We start from the raw sequence: 23,408 nt of genomic DNA, 5'->3' as shown, positions 1-23,408 counted from the left end.
TGACAAGTATAACCTCAAAATAATTAAAACAATCCCAAAATTACGTGATTGTGTTAAATTAACTGCCGTTTATAAATTATAGGGACTCACCTTAAGAATTATTATCTGATTAAAGAAATTAATTTTGTTTATAAATTGCTCACAATTAGCTTACAAATGTTGTATTAGGATACACATCGGCATGTTAATAAATTTCCAAATGCCTTGATACTTGTTCAAACAAATTTTGACTGCACATTAAAGTTACCAAATAAGTTATAAAGTCAACTTTAAAAAACCCTTACCTATCATCTTATTGCAAAACGAATATAACATTTTATGATATACATATGACATACAGAATCCAAATTTGTATTTTTGTCAGTAGCTCATTTGTATGTATAAAATCGCTGTTACCAAACAAAATATTAAGGTTATATTTTAGTATCGGATTATAAAAACAGATTTTTAAAAATCACTGAATGATAACAACATTTTTATGTGAATAGGCTAATTGGTAAATATTTACTTTGCCTACTTCACATAATTTCTCAAATGAAAAATATACAGGACAGGAAAGCAACTAAAAATGGAGTGTAAAGAAAAAAGTGTTAAATAAAACAACCATATGAATTAAATGTATTAAAATTCCCAATTTTTCCGAAGTACACATTCCCTATTGATGTTGATATACAAGGGTGCTGAAAAGTCTTGAAACAGTCTGATATCTGTACTTGTAAACATTGTACTTTGTACATAAAACTTTGTACAATGACATAGGGCAAAAAAGTGAACTTTTGATGCAATCTGTAGGTTTTTACCACCTCATTGGAATGGCCCGTAGAGATTCTGTGGAAAATCTTAAATGTAAGCATAAGTCGATATGCATACAACTGACCAAAGTAGAAATTTTCACACTGTACTTACATTTTTTATGAAACTCCACTTGATCCCTTTCGCACAAAATGATAGTAATATCAGATTAGTTTCTTAACTCTTGTTTATATCTCTAGGATTAATTTAGTTAACTGCGCTTCCACCATACTTCCGATATTTTAGTTAGGCTTAAACTGGCTTTTATCGTATATTATAGTTATATGCAAAACTTGTTAACTTCAAAAAATTTTTGACCATTAAGTCTTGAATTTACCCTCTAGGCATAGTTATTGTTGTTAGTAAGAGCCTGTGAGTCTTAACTATGTCTGTTTGCAGTTTATATATTGTGAAATGATAATAAACGTTTGTTATTTCTGGAAATGTAGATTCATTGGTAAACATTACCTGAAAACGTTATAATTACTGCATTTTACTTTGTTATCAGCAATATTTTACATATGAGACTTTTTTACTAAGGTTACACTAAGCTATGTAGTTTAGGCCTTGCATGCTGGTTTATTGTTCAGGCCTAAAGCAGACTAGCCTAAGGTAGGTTAGGTTAGCTACACTACTACTTTAGGTTAGTTATTATAAAGTTTTACTGGTTTACCTTTTTCAGCAATTTGGAACCATGTTTCAGACCTTTCATGCATTGTAACCGCTTGGTAGCCATAGCTTTTTTTTTTTTTTTTTTTTTTTTTTTTTTTTTTTTTTTTTTTTTTTTTTTTTTGTGGGTTGGGTTTCTGGCATTTATATCTACAACTTTGAGAGTTCAAATAACAATGTTGGATATTGTTTCATTTCTCCTAACTGCATTTTAGTGCTTTTTCTGTTTTCTAAAGCTATATTCTTAATTTTTCTTGTCGGCCTTTTATTGAGATAACATTTAGGCCCGCATTTTCCAATTCTTTTTCATTCATTAACTGTACTGGCTTAAAAGTTCACTTCTTTACCTGACTTAATTTATTCTACTCACAGACGTTAATGAAATTTAAGTCTTTTGGAGATAAGTTTCATTTTTATAATAATATTACATTAAAAAAAGCTGTCGTACTCATCGGAACTCTCAGAATTGTATATTTTTTCATAGGATAAGATTTTGTTCGTTATCAGAAATTCATTCTGTACATATTAATTCTTATGCTCATAATGTGACTTTTGTCATGATTATCATATAATTTTCCAGTTCACATATTTTAAAACTTATTAACACAATTAAATTCTTGCTCTTAAAACAATATTTTGGACTCAAGCACTGTGGAAAGTTATTTTAAATCAATCAAAAATATGTTCTGATCGAATATGGAGTGTAAAATGCAATACCAGAGCAAGGAAAATCATGCAATGACATGTGAAATTAATGAATTCTTGGAACTGTTGTAGTAATTTTTTTTATCTTCTATATTTTATTATTTATCCTTGATTTTTTTGTTCTGGTTACGGTAATTTTGAAAGTAACGGCCGGAGCGGCAAAATACGAGTATCGCGTTATTAACTTATCGGATTCGTCTTACTGAACAAAACTATATAACGTTTTACTGGTCGGAAATGAGAAATAACGAAGTTGTAGGACATAACATTTGGAACTACTTTTCACGCGCGGATCAATATTTCCATGTTGCACATCCGCGTCGGGCATCACGACCTTTGTGACCTTGATTCAACCTCGTGATGACGTCATCGGACGCGACGCCATCTTTGGAAACGTAAATTTAAAATATTACTGAAATGAGCAGAATGTTGACCTTCGTTGCTGCCGCAGTCCGCGCTGATATCAACGAAAGAAAAACGTCCCTCGAGATAGTATCTATCAGTAAAATATCAAATTCTAGAGAGGCTGATCAGAAATATAAATTGAAAACTAATGCAAAGAAATTCATGTAGTGTAAAAAACATAATAAATCATGTAAAAGCCAATATTAATATATAAATGGACCATAGTAAATGATATAGTTATAGAGAACCCTTAAAAGGAAACAATCTCGTTTCGGTCGAAACGTAAACTCCTAACATGCCCGACAAAACACTCCGACACACATAATTCCCTACAATTTGTCGAACTAGTGGGTGGTTGATCCATGGTTGACAAGCAGTTACTCGAACCAAAATACCATACACAATATCTTCATAAGCAATGGACCACAGCCCTGGAGGGATCAGATAACAGATACGTTATCAGTCCCGGCCGCAGATAATATTGAGGTACACAGATATCAAGACACACAGGACACAAACAATGCATTAAAAACAACTATTTATGAACATACCTCTAGAACCATATTATTTGTCATTTGCACTCCCTAAACCATACATATTTTTGTTCAGGAGAATGAGCAGAATGTGTTAATAACGTCAAATTCATGATTTGCTGGGTTGGCCTTTAACCTCATGGATACCCTTGTTTATTATTATTTAAATTCTCTCTAGGTACTTATGTATGAAACTATATTTCTAATTATAATTTTCTCTGCTGTAAAATATTTATTTCTTGATATCATTATATTCATGGTTTATTTATTATTAATTTGGCTGCTTTGCTCTCAGCCGTTATTGATATCCCTTTTTATAGTGGTGGTTACACTACTTTGTCATGTGGCTATTGTAATAACGTAACTTAGCTGCTTCCATTAGAAAGAGATTAAAATAATGTATCATAGACCTATTCATGATATATTTATTATAATTAATGTGATACTAGATGTTCCAGAATTTTTGTAAGGCATATTATGGATTTGCTTCTATGGTTAAAGTAAACTCATTCATTCAGCATTTGCTTGTTAAAAAATATTAATTTCTATTTTTTATAAGAAAATGTAATTTAGCCATTTTGGTGACAAGGAATGACTGTCGTGTCACCATGCAACTTTGAAAGTGATCTTATGAGATAAAACTGTGAATCTTTTTTATGTTTGATCTATTGTTGTCTTGAATTTCAAATTTTAATGTTGTGTAATTTAGGATGAGTTTATTTTTAGAATTTTATTAATCCTAGCCTACCACCTAGGAAAGTTATTGATTTCTTTATGAATTTTTAGGGGGAGACTAATAGTTCCAAGTTCAAGTTCTTTATTAAGCATGTTGAAAAAGTTAACAATGCATATGCCAAAGTTAATACAATAAAACATTAAATCAAAACAATCATTCTAAACTTTATTTTATAAAGACTTATCATTCAGAAAATGATCTACAGAATAATGTGCCTTTTCAGCAAGAAACAGCCTCAACTTCCTCATTGTGACTCTGTACCAACTTTATTTTAAGCTTAATGGCAGTCTATTAAATAAAATCACTGCAGAATATTTCAAATGTTTCTTATAAAACGAGGTAGAGTGTGGAGGGATGTTCATAATGCATCTGGATTACTTCTCGTACCGTAGCAGTGTGATGGGAGAAGCTGTTCAAAAAGGTGGAAATTTTTTATGGAGATAGGAAATGATTTCCAAAATATAAATGGAAGGGAAGGTAAGAATTTTGTTGAAAGTAAAAAGGTCTGCACATGAAGTTTGGGATAAAACATGAGATATTATTCTCATGGCTTTCCTTTGAAGCCTGAAGACAGACTTGGTTTTGGTGTTGTCCGTGCCCCAAATGCAAACTCCATAAGACAAAAACGGATAAACGATACCATAATACGCAGTAACAAGAACATCAATGGACACAAAACGAGACAGCTTTCTGAGCACAAAAATACCTTGACTCACCTTCTTGCACACATACTCTTAAGTGCATAGTGAAAGATAAGTTACAATCTATAATGAAGCCAAGAAATTTAACCCTCAGAGAAGATTAGCTCAGCGCCCAGGTGGATACTGAGTAAACTATTGTTTGGCCTGTTCCGTATACAAAATTCAATGAGGGTCATTTAGAGATGTTCACCTGCAATCTGTTTAGTTCCACCCAATTCAGAAGTGCATTTCCTGCTAAGAATGTTTTGAGCTCTAAGCAATCTTTGAAAGGGCTGGAAAAAGTTAGGGATGTGTCATCCGCATAGAGGCACAGATTGGGCCCAGATAAACTCTGATAAAGGTCGTTGATGAAAATTTAAAAAAATACAGGGCCCAAAATTGAACCCTGTGGGACGCCCTTCCTGACCGTTTCTTGCTTTGAAAATGCACTACAGATGGTTTTGGACGAATCGACAGAACTCACCTTAACACACTGGGTTCTTCCCACCAGATAAGATTGAAACCAACGAAGAGCAATACCTCTAATTCCCATGTTAAACATTTTATTCTGCATAAGGTCATGGTCAACAAGATCGAAGGCTTTGCTTAGATCAAAGAACAAGCCGTTAGAATGGTTTCCTGAGTCGATAGCGTCAACATTATTTTGGAAAACCCAGAACATCCCATCAACAGTACTTTTCCCTTGGGTGAACCCATACTGATGACTGAATAGCAACTTGTTACTCTTCTGAAAACTCCATAGCCTATTTAACACGACTTTTTCAATAATTTATGAAAAAGTTGAGATGATCGATACTGGCCTATAGTTGGAACATTTCAGATTGCTGCCCTTCTTATAAAGAGGGTTTACCCAGAAAGTTTTAGACAATCTGGGAAGACACCTGTTGAAAATGAATGATTGATCAAATCACAAAGTGGCTTAGCAAGTTCTGTAGCAACCTTTTTTTTAGCAAAGCTGATGACACTTCATCATATCCAGCTGAATACTTTGTTCTCAAGCTGTGAATTGCTTCTACTGTTTCAATGGGATTAGTGGGTGATAAGAAAAACAAGTTTAAAGGAAATATATTAAATAATGAAGAGGTATTGCTGTTTGATGTTTTAACACTCGTGAAACATTAAGAAAGTAATCGTTGAAGATGTTGCAAACCTCCAAGGGATCGTCAACCACCTCTCCAGACTGACCTCTAATTACAGGACACTAGTACCTTTTTTCATCCTGTTTTTTTTAACCTCCACTCTGATTGACAATGCCCCAAAGAGTTTTGGTCTTGTTGGATGACATGTTAAGCTGTTGTTTTATACTCTCTAATTTGAGTTTCAGAATGAGCTTACGATACAACTTTCTGAGGCCAAGATATCTCTGCCTACATGTATGAGAAGAAGGCAAATCTTTTGACTCCACATAACACTTTTTTAACTCTTCTCTAAGCATTAATGCTTCACTATTTAGTTTAATCTTTAACTTACCATTTTTCGTGAAGACTTTTCTCCTTACTAGAGGGAAGCAGGCGTTAAAATGAAAGTTTATATCCCGAAAGAAGATATCAAACTTTCTATTCACATCATTCATAGAATAAAAATCAACCCAGTTTTCTCTGGTCAGAAATGACTCTTTTTTTTTTTTGTTCTCTTAGGACAAGAAGCTTATAAATTGCACTTAGTCCTGTCAGAACCTTTGCGCTGCTTCCGGAGTGACAGGATATTCAGGATGGGTAAGGTTAGGGAGTAGGTGCCGCCTCCTATAGAGATCCATGAGGAATAATTAGGGCACTACATCTCAAAGTCATCCCGGAAGAAGGGGAGGCCAGCTCTGAACCAGCCTCTCCAGTCAAAGTAGGCAGGGGGTGGCACACCCTTGTTGAGGTTAACGAGAACCTCTGAGGTAAGGGAACAAACCCCACCAACTCCAACAGTCATCTTCCACAGTAGACTAAACTTATCGAATTGCCCATGAACCCCAGAATCTCAAGATTTGCGGTTAGTGATGTGCCGCTACTGGACATCCATAAGGTTGCCCAGATTGAAGTGGCACATCGGTTTTTGCTGTGCCCAGTGGTGGGTTCAACTGGTAGGTATAAACCAGCCAGAAGTGATCCCTGCTGGGTAAGAGAAATGACTTGAAGAGCCTTATATTTTCTTCTGAAAAAACACGTTTGTTACGGAATAAAGCTGGAGACGAGTTCGGTGACGATGGCTGTCTCTGCATTACGGTCAGTTACATATGACACTAATACAGAGCTCCTAAAACAAGGTTCAGATACATCTGTATAAAAATGGTCAATCAAGGTTCGAGACTCCTTAAATTCTCGGGTATACGAGTGAATAATCTGACGTAGCCCAAAGGAAAACATATAATTTAGAAGGGTTTCAGAGTCGTTAGAAGAAACTACCAGATCAATGTTGAAATCACCGAGGACAATAGTATTATCACAACCCTTCATGATGTGTGAAAGGCAACCATAGATATTTTCGTAAAAAACTTCTCTGTATTTAGAGGGGGGTCTATAGACTCCGACCACCAGAAGTTTTATACTGTTCAACACAACCGAAATAGCCGCCAGCTCACAGACACCTTCAACACAGTAGGCAGCGACATCAATGGGCAAAAATGTAATTCTTAGCTTTACAAAGATCGCTACTCCACCTTTTTTTATTCCAGATCTACAATACGAGTTTGCAGCCACATAACCATCTAATTGTAGGATACCAAGATGATCAACATGATGCTCGCTTAGACACACCACCATTAGATTTTCTTCCTGTAGAAAGAGCTGGAGGGTTTCATGATTTGTCATCAAACCACGAATATTCTGATGTAGAATTTTTATGGTATAACTATGAGCAGCACCTACATAGGAGTTGAAAGACGAATCAAAGAAAGACTGCTTACGTTCCTGTTGTGCTACATTGAAGGATGTGGATTAGGGATGATTCCATTTCCCGACAAGCAAACAGAAACAAGTTCAGGAGGGTGGTTTTTTTTGTTGTTTAAAATTACACATGTCCAAAAGAACCTGATACATTATGAATCCCAGTAAAAAATTTCCCTTCTTATTTAGATGCCTACCATCTTTTGGCAAGGTGATACTGTCTTAAACAATAATTTACATCAACATATTGTACTCCAAAATTTGAACACATAAGCTCTATCTGCTCATTTAATTTACACAGATTTATACCTTATATCACGCCTTATGGGAATGCTATTTAGAAATACTTTACAACCAGGAAACTCAGTTTTAACACTATACAATGAATCTGACATAGAATCTAGGATAACACGTTTTCCACATCCACCATTATATCCCGGTCCACCATTATAGTATAATAAGCGGTTTACACTCGTTATTTGATCTGCTACTATCGAACAATTCAATATATTATCCAACTTTGATGTATATAAAAATAGTACACAATAAGAGTTATAATAAATTACATTACATTAGCAAGAAGAATCTCGCACATTACAATTTAAATACATACATTTTACAATACAATTACAAAACCAACTATGGTCTAGACTTAGATATCAAAGAAACCTTACAACGTTTATAACTTGCCCAGCTTGATAGCAGTAAGTAACCGCTTTTGTGAAATGGAGGAAAGAATTCTCCCCATGAGTATTACCAGGAGCCAAACCCACATGTTGAAGCTACTTACACAAATCTAGTCACTTGTGAGAAATATCTTACATATTTTCCTCATATTCATCGCCATTTACATTTAATCAAAATATTAGTTAGTTCTTGTTGTTTATTGTTTACATTAAAATTACTAAAACTAATAAGTTGAAATCATATGCTACGTTAAATAAATTGTAATATCGAATTATTCTTCAGATAAAAACAATCAAACCATTCGATAATAGCAATCAAATAACGAGTGTAGGCCGCCTATTAAAGTCTACCCATTTTTAGCTTAATTTAGGCCTAAATGTTATATTTTAGTGTTGTGAACTGATCGAACAATATACTTAGGGAGCTGACTGATTTCTTTATGGATTTTTTGTTAATGTTCCTGTGTAGCCTAATTTAGGCCTAAACGTTTTTTGTAGTGTTTGTGAACTGATCAAACATTTTACAGCAGTTTTCTGGAATTCATTTTTTTAGAACTTAGCCCTATGTAAACTTGTAAATTTGTGTGGCACTTTAAATGTTATAAAGGTAAAATTTCAGTTACAAATAGATGTACTGGACTGATTATCTCTAATCACTCAAAAGCGTATCTTTGGACTATAAACTGAAATTCATAGTGATCAGTAGATAGAAGATATTAGGACTGCATTGTGTTTCTTGAGAAAACTAGCCTATTCACTAAAATTTTAAACCAGTTATTTCACCCAAGCATTAACCTATTTACTTATTTGTAAGTGCCTAAACGAGATATTCTTTTATTGAACTAGGTCATTCAAATACAGTTGTTCATCATACCAGACATACCGATCACACCAACCTTTGAATATGTTCGATATGTAAATTAATTTAAAAAAAAGTTGAACAATAAGAATATTGTTGTTGCATTATGTCAGTTTATTTTATCTCAATGGTCAAAACCTTTATCGTCTGTAAGCAAATATATACATGCAATAGACGTCAATGGTCAATAAAGAGATCGATGAGATAAAACATGGTACTATAGTTTGACTAAAAAATTGAAACATTTACATAAAGTTATAAAGATTTTAATATTCACAAAGTTAACAAGGATAAAATTTACAAATGTATAGATCTTAGGCTAAAAAATAAGTTGTAAAAAGGATTTAAGCCTTACAAATTGTAACATTTTAACTCAAATAGTTTGAAATGTAAGAGTTTACTTTCATTGTGCAACTTGTTAAATATTTTCAGACTTACAATATAAAAGCTTTTTTGACATTTACTTAGCCTACTGTATGGCACATCCAACCGGGTTGGTTTCTCCAACAAAAATCAGTTGGCATGGCAGTCGGCTTGATGGCAGTCAGTTAGATGCCCTGTTGGTGTGACAAATGGTTTTTCATTATTCATACCTGTATCTTACACCTAAGGTAAATATATTGATCTTGAAGAAAAAGAACAAAACCATACTTAAACTAACTACTCGACTCACATAAGTGCCCTAACCTAATCTACCCTGAGGGCCTACCACCCCATCTAAACTCTTATCAACATATGAACTAAATAAGGTTACATACTTTCCTTTGTCAATCCAACTTTTTTAACTCAATGATGACTAGTTTTGGGAGTGCTGCCCTATTATCAAATCATGTCTTTATATCGTTAAAAACTGAACACGTCACAATAAATAAAATTAAAAAAAAATAAACACTCATGAAAGCAACACAAGATAAATTGAATTATAATTTATTTTATATGTAAAACAAAATTATTATAACTTAGTTTTACTTAGTTATAGGGTGGTCAGTTCCTGACCATTACGGGCCATACACAATTCAAAACTAAATTATAATTCAATTTTTTTGTTATGTTGAGTATATCCATGTGTAGTTGTTTGTTTAGTTAAATGTATAGGGCCTATATGTAATTTTATTTATTTTGAGGAAGTGTTTGGTTTAAATGATGTAATAATGGGGCAGCTCCTCCGAAACTAGTGATCACTGAAATAAAAAGTTGGATTGACGGTGGAAAGACATGTGATCTTATTTAATTTCGTAGTCAAGTATCAATCCAAGGCAACCTGTATAAATCAAACAACCCTACCTGAGGACATAAATAGGATTCATCTTGGTAGGGGTTGGCCTAATTGGGTAGGGTAGCTTGCTCTTAGTCCAGTTTGCTCTCAGCTAGGGTTGGTTGAAGACGGTGTGTGTCAGTCAGGTAAGTTAGGTTAGGTAAATTTTTGTTACTTTTAAGTGAAAATATACAAAAAGTAATTGCGGTTGGTATAATACATAAGTATTATTATTCACAGCTTTATATTAAGCCTAAAGTACACAAAAAACAAATATGAAACAAAAGTAAAAAATTATCTAAATAATAGGCCTACATTACTCAAAAGTAGCTAATTACTCAAAAAAGAAAGCTGCACAGTAAAACATTTGATTCGGATTACCATTCAACATGTTAAATTTAAAAAGACAGTAATGCAAATTATTGTGGTTATCTCGTTGTTTGCAACAACTAATTTTGAACAATAACATATCCAGTGTAAATTACATATAGTTGAAGTGTCATATTATATGAGTAGGCTACTTAAATTTAGTGAAAGATAATGTATTAGGTTTTAATTATTTTGATATCCAATCAGAAACAACTTACAGTGTACCTTTAAGTTTTCGATTATTGTTTGAAGGAATGTCCATTAAATTAAATTGTCATTTATTGCTGTTGATCACATATGCATACATGAACTAGACATGTAAATAAAAATAAATATAAATAGGCTAATAAATTAAAATATATGAGCCCAGCAATAAAATACAATACATTAGTGTCACAGATAAATGATAGAATTGAACCATCTTTTAACAGGCTACATGAATGGTGTATTTAGGTAAGGTTCGTTGATGTTAGATAACTGTCTGGTTGTAATATTGTCTCTAAGAAAGTTAATCTTAAAGTACGTGCACAGTTGTCACAGGCATTGTGAATATGAGAACAGTAGCTAGATGGTATGTATGGTAGCCTAAGTTGGATGATAAAATCGAAAACTTTAATAAGTCATGTACCGTGCGTTTGTAAAGTAAAAATGTACTCCTAAAACTTCTTTTATGTGAAAATGGCCAGCAAGCTCAGTGCAAACAGTATGTATAGACCAATTAGGAAAAATTTGTGGTAAGATAGATGCATTTGCCTAAAGGTGATTCATATTCAAAGTGGGTCGATGTGATGGAAACACCTAATCTAAGCCTAAGAGCCAGTGTTCCATAAATACCTTAAAGCAATATTTTGCTAACTTGGAATATCATTAGTATCGGTCAGTGATATTGGAACTGTTTTCCCACTACATTTCTGAAGTATTTATAGGCTTAATGGTGACAAATTTTACTACCCATATTAAAAATCTTATTACCCATACTGGTACTGTTGAGAACTCTTAAAACTTTCAAGAATATAATTGAAGTTATACGTAAAGAAATGCATTTTAATTATTGCCAAACTTTTACTGGGCTACAAAAATTCTCACCATACAACTGGAGCTAGTCCTTCGGAGTTTTATTTGATTGTAATGGGGGAGGGGTGAGTTGGGGAAGAAAGATTGAGGGAAAATTGGCCAAAGTTTATGCTCTGAATCTCAAATACCATAAGACATACACCTTTTAAAAACAATCTACCAACTTTTTAATGAGTCTCATATCTTTATTTCTGTAATTCTATGAGGAGCCATTCAATCAAAACTTTCTTTCGCTGTTTTTTTTTTTTTTTTTTTTTTTTACCGCCAACCACATATTGTAGGCCATTTTCTGGGAATTACATATCTTAACTGGGTCTAGTCTATAAATATTGTGGAATCTGTCTATAGTTAAAAAAAACTACACACACCTCTGTATAAAATATAGAAACACAGACCACAGCTATAACATCAGGCTTAAAAACTTTTTGTAAGCAAACAAAATTATGTAGCGCTTAAGAGCTTATCAGGCCCAGAATATTGCAGAAAATTGTCCTAATCAACCATCGAACTTGCTGAAAATGTTAACAAAGATACTACTAATCTGTACTACTAATAACCGTTTACTTAGCTGTAATCTTACTATACACCAACTAGCTACACCTTGTTATTAAATACTAAATAACAAATTAATAAATAAGACACAAAGCTAAATATAAATCTCTTAACAGTGTTTAAATTTGAGTTATTGGCAATGTTCTCCGTGGATAGGACAAGAACCCTTGGATCATTCAATTAGTGTTGTAGAACATATAATTAAACAAAGCTAGCAAATTAAGGTCATGCTTGTGTCACGGGTAGTGAGGACAGTCGACAAGAACATGTACCACTGTGACTACAGTATCACATATAGTGCATACCAGTGAGATGTCTCGGCTCATGAGATAACTAAGATGAGCCAGGAGAGTGTGGCTTAGTCTTAGTCGACACAGCGCCACCTTCTCATAAAGGTTCCACTGAAAAGCCGTATTTCATGGATTCTTGCTATCTTTTATTGAGCATAGCTTGTTATTTTTGACTGTCCACCACTCAACGTTCCAATTGGCCATCACTTTGAATTTTACCACCAGGACAATGTCTGATGCCACCATCTGAGTGGTGAAGTGTTGTAGCTCTAATTGCTCCTGTCAGGCCTAGAGTAATCTTGGATTCGTAAACCTACTAGAGTGCTTTGGTATAATCTGAAGGCCGCTATAATTTTTGGAAGAGTTTTTCTTATAAGTGATATAAAAAAAACTGCATTATTAGAAAGAACAAACTATTTGAGTTACTGTGAAAATTACATGTCATTTTGACGATTGGTTCTTGTTTTCTGCCTCCTTAATGGAAGTGATGTCTGTGAGGAGTCCAGTTTGCCTTATCTAATATTTGTTATTAGGCCATATAAGTAGGTTAGGTTAGGTTATAATAAATATGTTACCAGTAGTACCGAAGTTTATGAGTGCTCACGTGAGCTGAGCTTACATTTGGGTATTGTCTCAGGGGATATTTTTCTTTTTTCGCCAGAAGTGCAGAACCACCGAAGCTCGCACTGATGGCTAGAGGCATTTCCGATCGATACGTTCTCGACCTCAGATCATGTCCCAAATCGTCCAACTTTTCTGACGTGAGATCTCAATTCCGTTAGACTATTTATATTTATAATATGTAGACTATTTATATTTATAATACGTACGCATGAATTTACTTCCTTAAATAGGCTAATAACACACAGTAGATACGGACTGAGTGGACGCTTCGCCAACATCACTTCTTTTTGGAAGGCAAAAACAAGAAGCTATCAGTAATGATATATAATTTTCTCCATTAGTTAAATAAAGTATGTTCTTTCTGATAAAATAGGTTTTTAAGTCGCTGGTAAGAACAACTTTACCAAAAATAGTGGCCTCCATATAATACAAAAGTAGCCTTACTAGTTATGCTTATAGTACACTTCATGATCATCTATGAGTTAATCTGTATTTTATTTATTATGCTGTTGAAGAAGTTATTTTTTTAAACATTTATACTTAAGTGGATTTAGGCTATATTGTATAAAGTAGTCTACAGTTCTAAAATTACAATTTTATGTTTTCTAGTTTCAATTAAGAAATTGGAATTCATTCACAGATAATACTAATTCCAAAAATGTTAAAATGCTTTAATTTTATGAAGTTAAAACCTGGAATATGCATACAGTTTTTAAAAGTGATGGAAGAAGTAACTTTAAAACTACTTTATTGCTTACAAAGGCTATATTATTACTATAGGCTATATTAATTTGCATACGTATGGCTTAACAAAGTTTGATTTTCGAATTATTCAGTTACTTTTGGTATATTACTGAGTGCAGTTTGAATAATTCCAATTTCAACAATTCTAGTAAATTTAGAGAAGTTTGTTTTTCTTACCAAATATCTATTAACAGTTTTAGTTCTTATTAAATGTTACCTATACAAAAGAATGTTTTCATTCAAAATACACCAAAAATAATGCTGTCATTCATTGAAACAAATCGCTCTTTTTTAATTAGATAAACAACGTTGAAACGGTTAAGGAAATGGGGTCAAAAGCAAAGATTGGTAGCGGTAATCGCCGCAAGGACAATGACTGCAGCCTGTTAATGGAGTGTGTGGACGAGGAACTCTCTGAAGCGCAGTTATCTGCATTCAACAAGACGCTGACACAGTTCAAGGAGACGTCAGCCAGCGTCGATAGTCTGTTGAAGGCAGGTTTGATTGACATCCCTGACAGAGGAAGTGACTACATTTCCATTGAGTTTAAGGATGGGTACGTACAATCTACTGTCTGGTGTTGTTGGATTTTTATATTGATTTATGAAAATTATGGTAGATACTTGAGTTTATTGTAATATTATGTAAAGTGTTTTCTATGTTTAAAATAAATAATAATACAATAAAAATTAATCATTTCTTTATGTTCACTTTTGCTGTGTTTCATTTAAATGAACAATAACAAATTGAGATATCTGATTAATGATGTAGTAGAGTCTGGTTTAGTTTAGCAAAATTGATGAGAAATTAAAAATAATTCCGTATATATAATTTTTGTTTGAATTACTTTTTCCAGCGTCAATGGCATAAATGGACCTAAACCAAAACCTCCAATAATTTCGGGTGCAGGTCCTAGACCGGGTGCCCCAGTTTCCAATGCTACATCACTTCTGTTACAGGTGTGTTATATATCTTTATCTTGAATGATTTTATTTTCTTTTTTTCACCATGTTCTTTTAAGAATTTTGGCCCGATTTTCAGTTGGTTACCTGCACTGTGAGTGATATCTAATTACATATCTAAGTAATTATCCAATATTATGTCCATATTACATGTCTTATGATGAAGAAGACAGCCACATTGCTATGAAGCTGATGAGTAGAAAGGTGATTAAGCCTACATCTCAGAAGGACACATGGGAATAATACAGGAATTTCCTGATGCTGAAATGATCTAATAATGCTAAATGTCTTAGTGCCATGGTAAAGAAATACTCCTTTGGAAAACCATATCTTGTTGTCATAGAAAATATAGATAAATGGAGCCTACTCTACTAAAGGATTTTTGAAGTTTAACACTGATGGGGCAGGGTTTGGAGTATATGGGCCAGGAGCAAAATTGATAGAGCTCTTAGGGAAACACCCCACAGTATTCTAAGCAGAGGTCATGGCAATGAACTAGAAGGCTCACACAAAGTTGTAGAATATTTAATACTTTCATATAGTCAGGCAGCATTAAAGGTGCTTGACACCTGCTTCTTTGATTCAAAAGCAATTTTGGAATGCAAGAATGCACTAATGAAACTGGCAAAGAGGAACAAAGCTCCCCTAGCTGGTTGCAGGCCGTATAGACAAATGGATGTTAAACAGCAGACACTCTTGCCAAGATAGTCTCTGAAAGCCTTTTGGTAAGGCCAGAGCCGTTCTATGGAGTAGCCTTCTCCTACAGTAAAGCTCTCTAGTAAAGGATTTGGAAAAGATGATTGGATCTGAGACTTGAAGAAAGGCCTACAGTAATTCATTACCTTAAGATACTCAGGTAATCAAAAATGTTTGTCTCTCCATATGCAAAAGAATGGTTAAGACTTATAAAACTAAATAAGTAGGTGCAACTAGTGCTAGGGATGCTGACAGGACATGAGCCTCTTAGGAAACATTTTATGAAGGTGGGTCTAAGCTAGACTGATGAGTCTAGACTCTGCGGAGAGCCAGAAGAATTAGCGAAATACATATGTCTTAACTGTCCTCACATTTGCAAAACCAGAAAAAAATTTTAGGAGCTTATCTCCTCTTTCCAAAGGACATCAGAGAACAGGAGCTCTTACATTTCATAGGCTTCTGTAAACGCCTCATATTCAGTTAGTTTTATTGGAAAGGAGTCTTTCAGCTGTGTGTCTCATTAGAAATTTCTGATCCAGAATGCGGGCATGGGTCAGACAGGTGGCACCTACCATCTGGTTATGGATCCGAGAGCCTTGGATCATCTCTACGTCAGTTCAGGGAACACTCAAGCCACTGCCTCTACAGGTAACATTTCCTAATTTATTACTTTTAAAATTTATTTTGTTACTTCAATAGTCATAGGTGAGAAGTACACCATTTGAAAACGTAGCATTTTATACACAATTAAAATTCACTCACTGAATTTAAATTGTATTCAGAACTTTTTTTTATTAAATTTATAACCGATAATATGGAATACACCCTCTTCCTATATGTCAAGAAAAAAAAATCCACAAACAAATTGCGTGTTATTAGCACCAATGGTTATTCTGTCCATGAAGTTAAAAGAAATTATTTAAAAGTACTAAAGCTGGTTCTAATGAACCCATGTTATATTGTACTGAAGAAATAATTGTTTAATTGAAAAGTTTAACATATTCTTCTTTATTATGTTTGAAATAATTTTTGATATTGTCAAATTAAATATAAGTCTGTAATTAGAACTAGGAGGTAAATAAATATTGTAAATTAATATTAACTGTGTTCCCGACATTTACCAGCCTTTAAATTACTCAACTACCCACTTTAAATTTATTGGGCCAATAAGTGTTTTTGTTTATTGATTTTTATGGTTGTACTAAATATTGTAGATATTTCTTAAAAACATCATGTACAGACCAGTCAGCTAATTGGCCTGACCGACCCGGCCCACCCCTTCCTACCTACGCAAGCACTTTACCTGCTCTATACTCCTGTACGTAACCCCTTTAGTTTCTTTACTCACCTCACTGGCTAAGGAGATGTCCATACTTATAATGGAATGTTTCAACACCAAATGTTTGTTCCAGTTCCACTCATGGCTGGAGTAATACAGTCCAATCCGGGATTAGCTGCCACAATCTCAGCACCAGTAAGTTTTACTATGTATTTTATAATTAAAACAATCCATAGTATAGTAGTACTGCCTGCATAATACATACAACATGTTTGAGATCCTAGGCATAATGATGGTTATTTGAACTTCCTCAGCTTTGGTTGTCTCTGGAAATGTGGTTTAGAAACGGATAAATTGTGAAGGGTGATACAGAGGAGTCGACTGATGTGTTTCAAAATCGGTCAAAGATACTGAATGAGCTTTTCGTTTTATCATACAAACTTATCTGTGATATATGAAAGCTGGGGAAAAAAGTAAACAAATACTTGTAAATACATCCAAGTACGCTATTTATTTCCCAAAGCTGACAAATTAATAAATGTTCTATAAATTGCATCTAGTATTTGGCTTTTGTTTACATTAATGAATCGTTGCAAATGTTTCTTTTTTTTTTACACAAGGCTCTGTAGGTATCATGGTCAAGTTAAACCTAAGCATAGGGTTATTCAGGAACCCTCGCAAGACACTAGAGTCTAGTACACTAAAGCTGGTTAATCAGGCTGCTATGTTATATTAACCCTCCATCGGGCGCTAAACGGAGTTTTCCTCCGTGTATGTTTTATTATTAAAAATAGTACTACTTTTCTGATGTCGGCAGTCGTTTCCCGCAGTGTACTTCACGAGCATCTTTCGGGGAAACGAAACAATAGCCTCCCGCTTTTATTTATCAAAATGTGTCAGTATGAGGTCTACTTCCGTGCGTGACTGGACGATTCCTCCGTGAGCGCCCGATGGTGTGTTTGTAGTGCTTGGACGAAATCACCGTGAGCGCCTTATTGTGTTTAGTTTTTATGTTGTTGTGCGCCTAAATGTGTGACCTGTGATGGTTTCTTTTTCTTTTTAAATTTTACTATATATTTTATTTGAATTTTGTGAAATGGAGAATGAAGACGAGAGACTTGTTAGTACAGTACCAGTGTGCTAGGGAACATTTCAGTAATGATTATGGAGTGAACATTGTCGCTATAACAACCAGAAGGAAAATGTTTTGAAATTTTGTGCAGTGTGTAAAAAAATTTTTAGTAAAGAATACATTTTTATTTCAGAGCAATAATTGACATTACAATTGTATAATATCTCAAGAATTGAAGTAAGTTGTTTTTGTAAGAAGTTAAAAACTAAGTTAATTTCCATACATATTTACAGTAGGTTAAACATTATTACAATTAATTGCATTATTCCTTAAAATTAATCATGTTGTTATTATACAATAACATTTTTTAAGATTTTGAATTTCTTATTTGGAAAATTCATTACATAAGAGTGTAATTTTTATTAAATTTCTAAAAATGAATATATTACATTGTAATTAAATCAGTATGAATATTTAAACAAATAAAAACAGTTTAAACGACTATGATATCCATTATTCGCCAACCTGGAGGAAACCTCCGTGAGCGCCTGATGGTGTTTCTAATTTTAAGCGCCCGATGGAGGGTTAACAAACTGAGAGTCATCAGTACTGAACATTTAATGAACAACAGCGTGATGTGGTCTGCTGGTCTATCTTGCTAGAAATAAATGGTCACTGTCAAATCTTCATAACTGCGATTCAACAAATATTTCCTTCAAAGTCATGTAACTTTATGAACAAGCAATCATTATCTGTTGGTTTTATTTTTTAAAGAAATAAAGACTACTAATTTAAAAAGCACTAATTGCGTACAAAATTGTCTTTTTAGGAGGATTGATGTAATTCCTTTAAAGTTCATTGTGACTAGTATCGCAGGATCTGTTTTCAGAGGTAGAAAGATTCAAATGTGTTTCATTGATAATTAGCAAATTATTTAGTACTAGCAGTTACCCACGGCTTTGCACACAATTTTGTAGGTTTTGCATCTGTATTAGTATTTCTGGTTCGAGTGAATTATATTTCCGACACCAATTTTGAGTGTGCTTTCTTGCCACAACAAAGAAAATATGTTCTAGAGTATATATATATATATATATATATATGTAGAAAAAGGCCAACATATTAATATTAATTAACTATATTTCGCATTACGCTTCTTCAGGTCAAAACAACATAACAAAACACATAAAATATATTTATACAATGAATGATTTGAAGAGATAAAGGATTATGGACATTTACTGTTATGTCTCGAAGGCTGGTAAAAGCCTTTTTCACCAGTTGTCAAATTCTAAAACATAAGTTTAAAGATGCAAAATGTAAATTATTTAACACAAGGTGGTGAAGACACCAAATTTAAAGTTAAAACAAAAATTAAACGTAAAAAAAAAATACCTGTCTAGTACCATATCAGGTAAAGCAACACATCACAGATACCACTGAAATAGAATAGAATAGAATAATGTTTATTGTCATTTTACAAAATGCATTGACAAAGTCATAAATACACCTAAGTGGCATAGTCAAAAGAGATAATACTCTAATATATAAAAATACTGTACATATATTTTAGGTTTGATGTTAAATAAAACATAATTCCAGTATACAGATGAAAGCTTTAAACCACTACATTAACAAATTGGAATATGCAATTGGACAATCTAGAAATATATATCATTAATACTAAATAACTCTGAAAGTTCATAAAATGGGTTCTGTATTAACCAGTTATATAGAAGGTTATTTTTGACGATGGAAGGATTGTGAAGGAAACAGGATTTTTCCGGACATTTGCCATTATTCAGTGAAACAATTAATCAGTAACACTACGTTTCGAGATCTGCAATCTGATCTCTTCTTCAGGTAAAGAACTAACCTAATACATAATATTACAAACTAGGTTAAAATAAACAAATCTTACCAAAGCGTTGTGGCACGCCTAAGTCAGGAATCACAACCTACATGTTGTTTGTCAACTTCACTAACTCTATAAACATGCACTTAATAAAAAACTATACAAAACACTAATCATTAAAACTGAACTACGGAATACAGGTCACAATACGTCTTCATTCGTCTACTAACCACCTACGACTGACCAAAGGGGCTAGCCAATGGTAATCGTGACGGCAGACTAAAACAAGATGACGGAAATAAAAAGGAAGGAGGACAGGAATGGGCCCTTTCGTTATTATTGGTTCATGCGAGATGAACTTCTTAAAACCATATTGTGACTCAGCATATGGTTTATTACAAATTTCTGATCCGTTTGATATTTTTGGTTTTCTCTTTAGTTCAATTTTTAGAATTGGCAACCAAAGCGGCCTAATCTCGACTGATGGTTGACTGATTGGTTGGTCTGCCAATTTAATGTATGTTGCCTCAATTAATTTCCTTTTGAAGAAATGTGGTTCCCGATGTATTATGTTGGCTTCATCCCAATTCATATGATGGTCTTCGGACCAACAATGATGTGCAATTTTTTACTTTTCTGTGAGACCCTTTCTCGTGTTTTCTTTGTGCTCTTTTATCCTTGCGTTTAGTGGTCTTTTTGTCTCGCCTATGTATTCCCTATTGCAACTACATTTTATACTGTAAACACAGTTTTTGGAATCCTGTGTGCCATTTTTTGGTTTTGTTTTTACGAGACTTTGTCTAAGAGTGTTGTGTGTTTAAAACGCGGTTCTAATGTTGTACTTTCTACCTACTCTTCTAATTTTCTCCGATAATCCCGGCACATAAGGGATTGACATAAACGCAAATTTATCACAATTCTGTTTTTCTGACTCAGGAATGATTCTTCTAGTTCTTTTGCACTTATTTATTACTAATTGAGGGTATCCATTGCTTCTGAGATCCGATTCAACTTTCTTAAATTCTTCTTTTAATCCATCTTTATCTGAGCACAAGCTCTTTGCTCTATCAAACAACGAGTAGGCTACTCCTTCCTTGACAGATTTTTGATGGTTGGATTGATAATTTAAATATTTTCCTGTGTGTGTTATCTTTCGAAAAACAGTTGTCTTAAGGACATCCCTATCTCTTAATACACACACATCCAAAAAGGGAAGCTTGTTTTGGACTTCCACTTCTATTGTGAGGCGGATGGAAGGAGAAATACTATTAATGTGATTCAAAAAATTATTTAATTCAATGTCTCCATGAGAAAAAAATAACAAAGGTATCATCCACATACCTCCACCAAATCTTCGGTTTGAACTGAGCTGAAGCCAAAGCTTTTCGTTCAAATTCCTCCATAAAGATATTGGCGAAAATAGGAGACAGTGGAGAACCCATTGCCATCCCCTCATCTTGACGGTAAATTTTACCCTCTAACTCAAAATAATTGCATTGAGTGCATAGTTCTAACAGTTCCATAATTACTGGCACGGGAAGTTTAGTTCTATCCTTTAATGTTTGGTCTTCTTTGAGACGTGATTTAATAATTCCGAGAGTTTCTGGAACTGGTACATTTGTAAATAGACTTTCGACATCAAAACTTACCAGTTTGTCAGTTCCAGTCAACTTTAGGGATTTTGACTTCTCTACAAAATCCCTGGAATTTTTGATGAAAGAGTCAGTTTTTCCTACCAATGGCGTTAAGATGTCCAAGAGGACTTTAGACAATTCCCTGCAAGGTGAATCACGAGAACTAATGATGGGCCGGAGAGGGATGGTAGGTTTGTGGATTTTGGGAAGGCCATACATATGGGGGATTTTGGAGTGGTGAGGAGTTAATTTAGATCTAAATTTATCTGAAAAAAATTCTTTATGTTTTCTTAAGGTGTTTGCTACTTTGCGTTCAAATGAATCAGTCGGATCTTTATTTAAAACTGTATATTTGCCAGTATTTAAAGTTTCTGCAATCTTTTCTTTATACGCTACTGAGTCAAGTACAACAGTAGCGTTGCCTTTATCGGCTGGTAAGATTTTGACCGTGTCGTCTTTCCCAAGGATCGACATGGCCTTTTTCTCCTCTGTTTTCAAATTGGGTTTTGTGGGAGGAATTTTTCTGAGTAAAAGACTGGCCTCACAACGAAACCGGTCACCCTGTTCCTTAGATAACTGTGAAACAGCCGACTCGATTCCAGTTACGAACTCCAGTAACTTTACCGATTTTTGTACCACAGAAAAGTTTAAACCCTTGGATAAGACTGATATTTCCGCTTCATTGAGGATTTTTGAAGAGAGGTTGATTACATTTTTATTATTTGCATCCGTATTCACCTTGCCATCTTTAGGCAAATCACATTTTTTGGGCCTAATTTTTTCAACTTTGGAGATTTTCTTTTTCTTATCTGTTTCAGAAACTTTTTTACATCTATTTTGGATGCTTTCGAGAATATTTTTGAATTCTGTACCGATCAGTGTTTTTAATTCAGTTGTTTTACACTCAGTACTATTTTGGAGGAGGCATCTTTCACGATGATGATATGCAATTCTTTCTTTAAGTAAAGATTTAGAAGCAAAAGACAAAATTTTACTGGCTTTCCTACTGTGAAAAGGAGTTTTTAGAGTTAACCCTATAGGCATAAGGTTTTCAACCTTACATTTATGCAAAAAGGTTAAATGATTAATATGTTTAGTTAACTTAACTTAAGATGCAAGCTGTCAAGGTCTTTGATTTGTTTACTGGTTCCGGGTCCGTACCGAGAATCAATTCTTTGTTTGAAGGTTATTTTTGACGATGGAAGGATTGTGAAGGAAACAGGATTTTTTCCGGACATTTGCCATCGTTCAGTGAAACAATAAATCAGTAACACTACATTTCGAGATCTGCAATCTGATCTCTTCTTCAGGTAAAGAACTAACCTAATACATAATATTACAAACTAGGTTAAAATAAACAAATCTTACCAAAGCGTTGTGGCACGCCTAAGTCAGGAATCACAACCTACATGTTGTTTGTCAACTTCACTAACTCTATAAACATGCACTTAATAAAAAAACTATACAAAACACTAATCATTAAAACTGAACTACGGAATACAGGTCACAATACGTCTTCATCCGTCTACTAACCACCTACGACTGACCAAAGGGGCTAGCCAATGGTAATCGTGACGGCAGACTAAAACAATATGACGGAAATAAAAAGGAAGGAGGACAGGAATGGGGCCCTTTCGTTATTATTGGTTCATGCGAGATGGACTTCTTAAAAACCATATTGTGACTCCGCATTGGTTTATTACAAATTTCTGATCCGTTTGATATTTTTGGTTTTCTCTTTAGTTCATTTTTTAGAATTGGCAACCAAAGCAGGCTAATCTCGACTGATGGTTGACTGATTGGTTGGTCTGCCAATTTAATGTATGTTGCCTCAATTAATTTCCTTTTGAAGAAATATGGTTCCCGATGTATGACCTGTATATTTGTGGTAGTTCAGTTTTAATGATTAGTGTTTTGTATAGTTTTTTATTAAGTGCATGTTTATAGAGTTAGTGAAGTTGACAAACAACATGTAGGTTGTGATTCCTGACTTAGGCGTGCCACAACGCTTTGGTAAGATTTGTTTATTTTAACCTAGTTTGT

General features: G+C 33.9%; 1 protein-coding gene across 3 annotated transcripts in view; it reads left to right on the top strand.

Annotated features, from left to right (window-relative positions):
- The window catches only part of LOC124366077, a 67,146-nt gene that overhangs the window by 196 nt on the left and 43,542 nt on the right, over positions 1 to 23,408 (top strand). Inside the window, exons 1-5 of one of the 3 annotated variants that reach the window (XM_046822305.1) lie at positions 17 to 846; positions 14,167 to 14,423; positions 14,724 to 14,826; positions 16,065 to 16,173; positions 16,938 to 16,999. In XM_046822305.1, the coding sequence (XP_046678261.1) occupies positions 14,194 to 14,423; positions 14,724 to 14,826; positions 16,065 to 16,173; positions 16,938 to 16,999 (504 nt within the window). In that variant the 5' untranslated portion in view covers positions 17 to 846; positions 14,167 to 14,193. Of the gene's footprint in view, positions 1 to 16; positions 847 to 10,223; positions 10,361 to 14,166; positions 14,424 to 14,723; positions 14,827 to 16,064; positions 16,174 to 16,937; positions 17,000 to 23,408 lie in introns of those variants that run through there. The other 2 variants (XM_046822306.1, XM_046822304.1) reach the window with 2 other exon arrangements.

This window comes from Homalodisca vitripennis, chromosome 7 (genome assembly GCF_021130785.1).
Source record: "Homalodisca vitripennis isolate AUS2020 chromosome 7, UT_GWSS_2.1, whole genome shotgun sequence".
Lineage (NCBI taxonomy): Eukaryota > Metazoa > Arthropoda > Insecta > Hemiptera > Cicadellidae > Homalodisca > Homalodisca vitripennis.
This window is presented reverse-complemented; position numbering and strand designations above follow the sequence as displayed.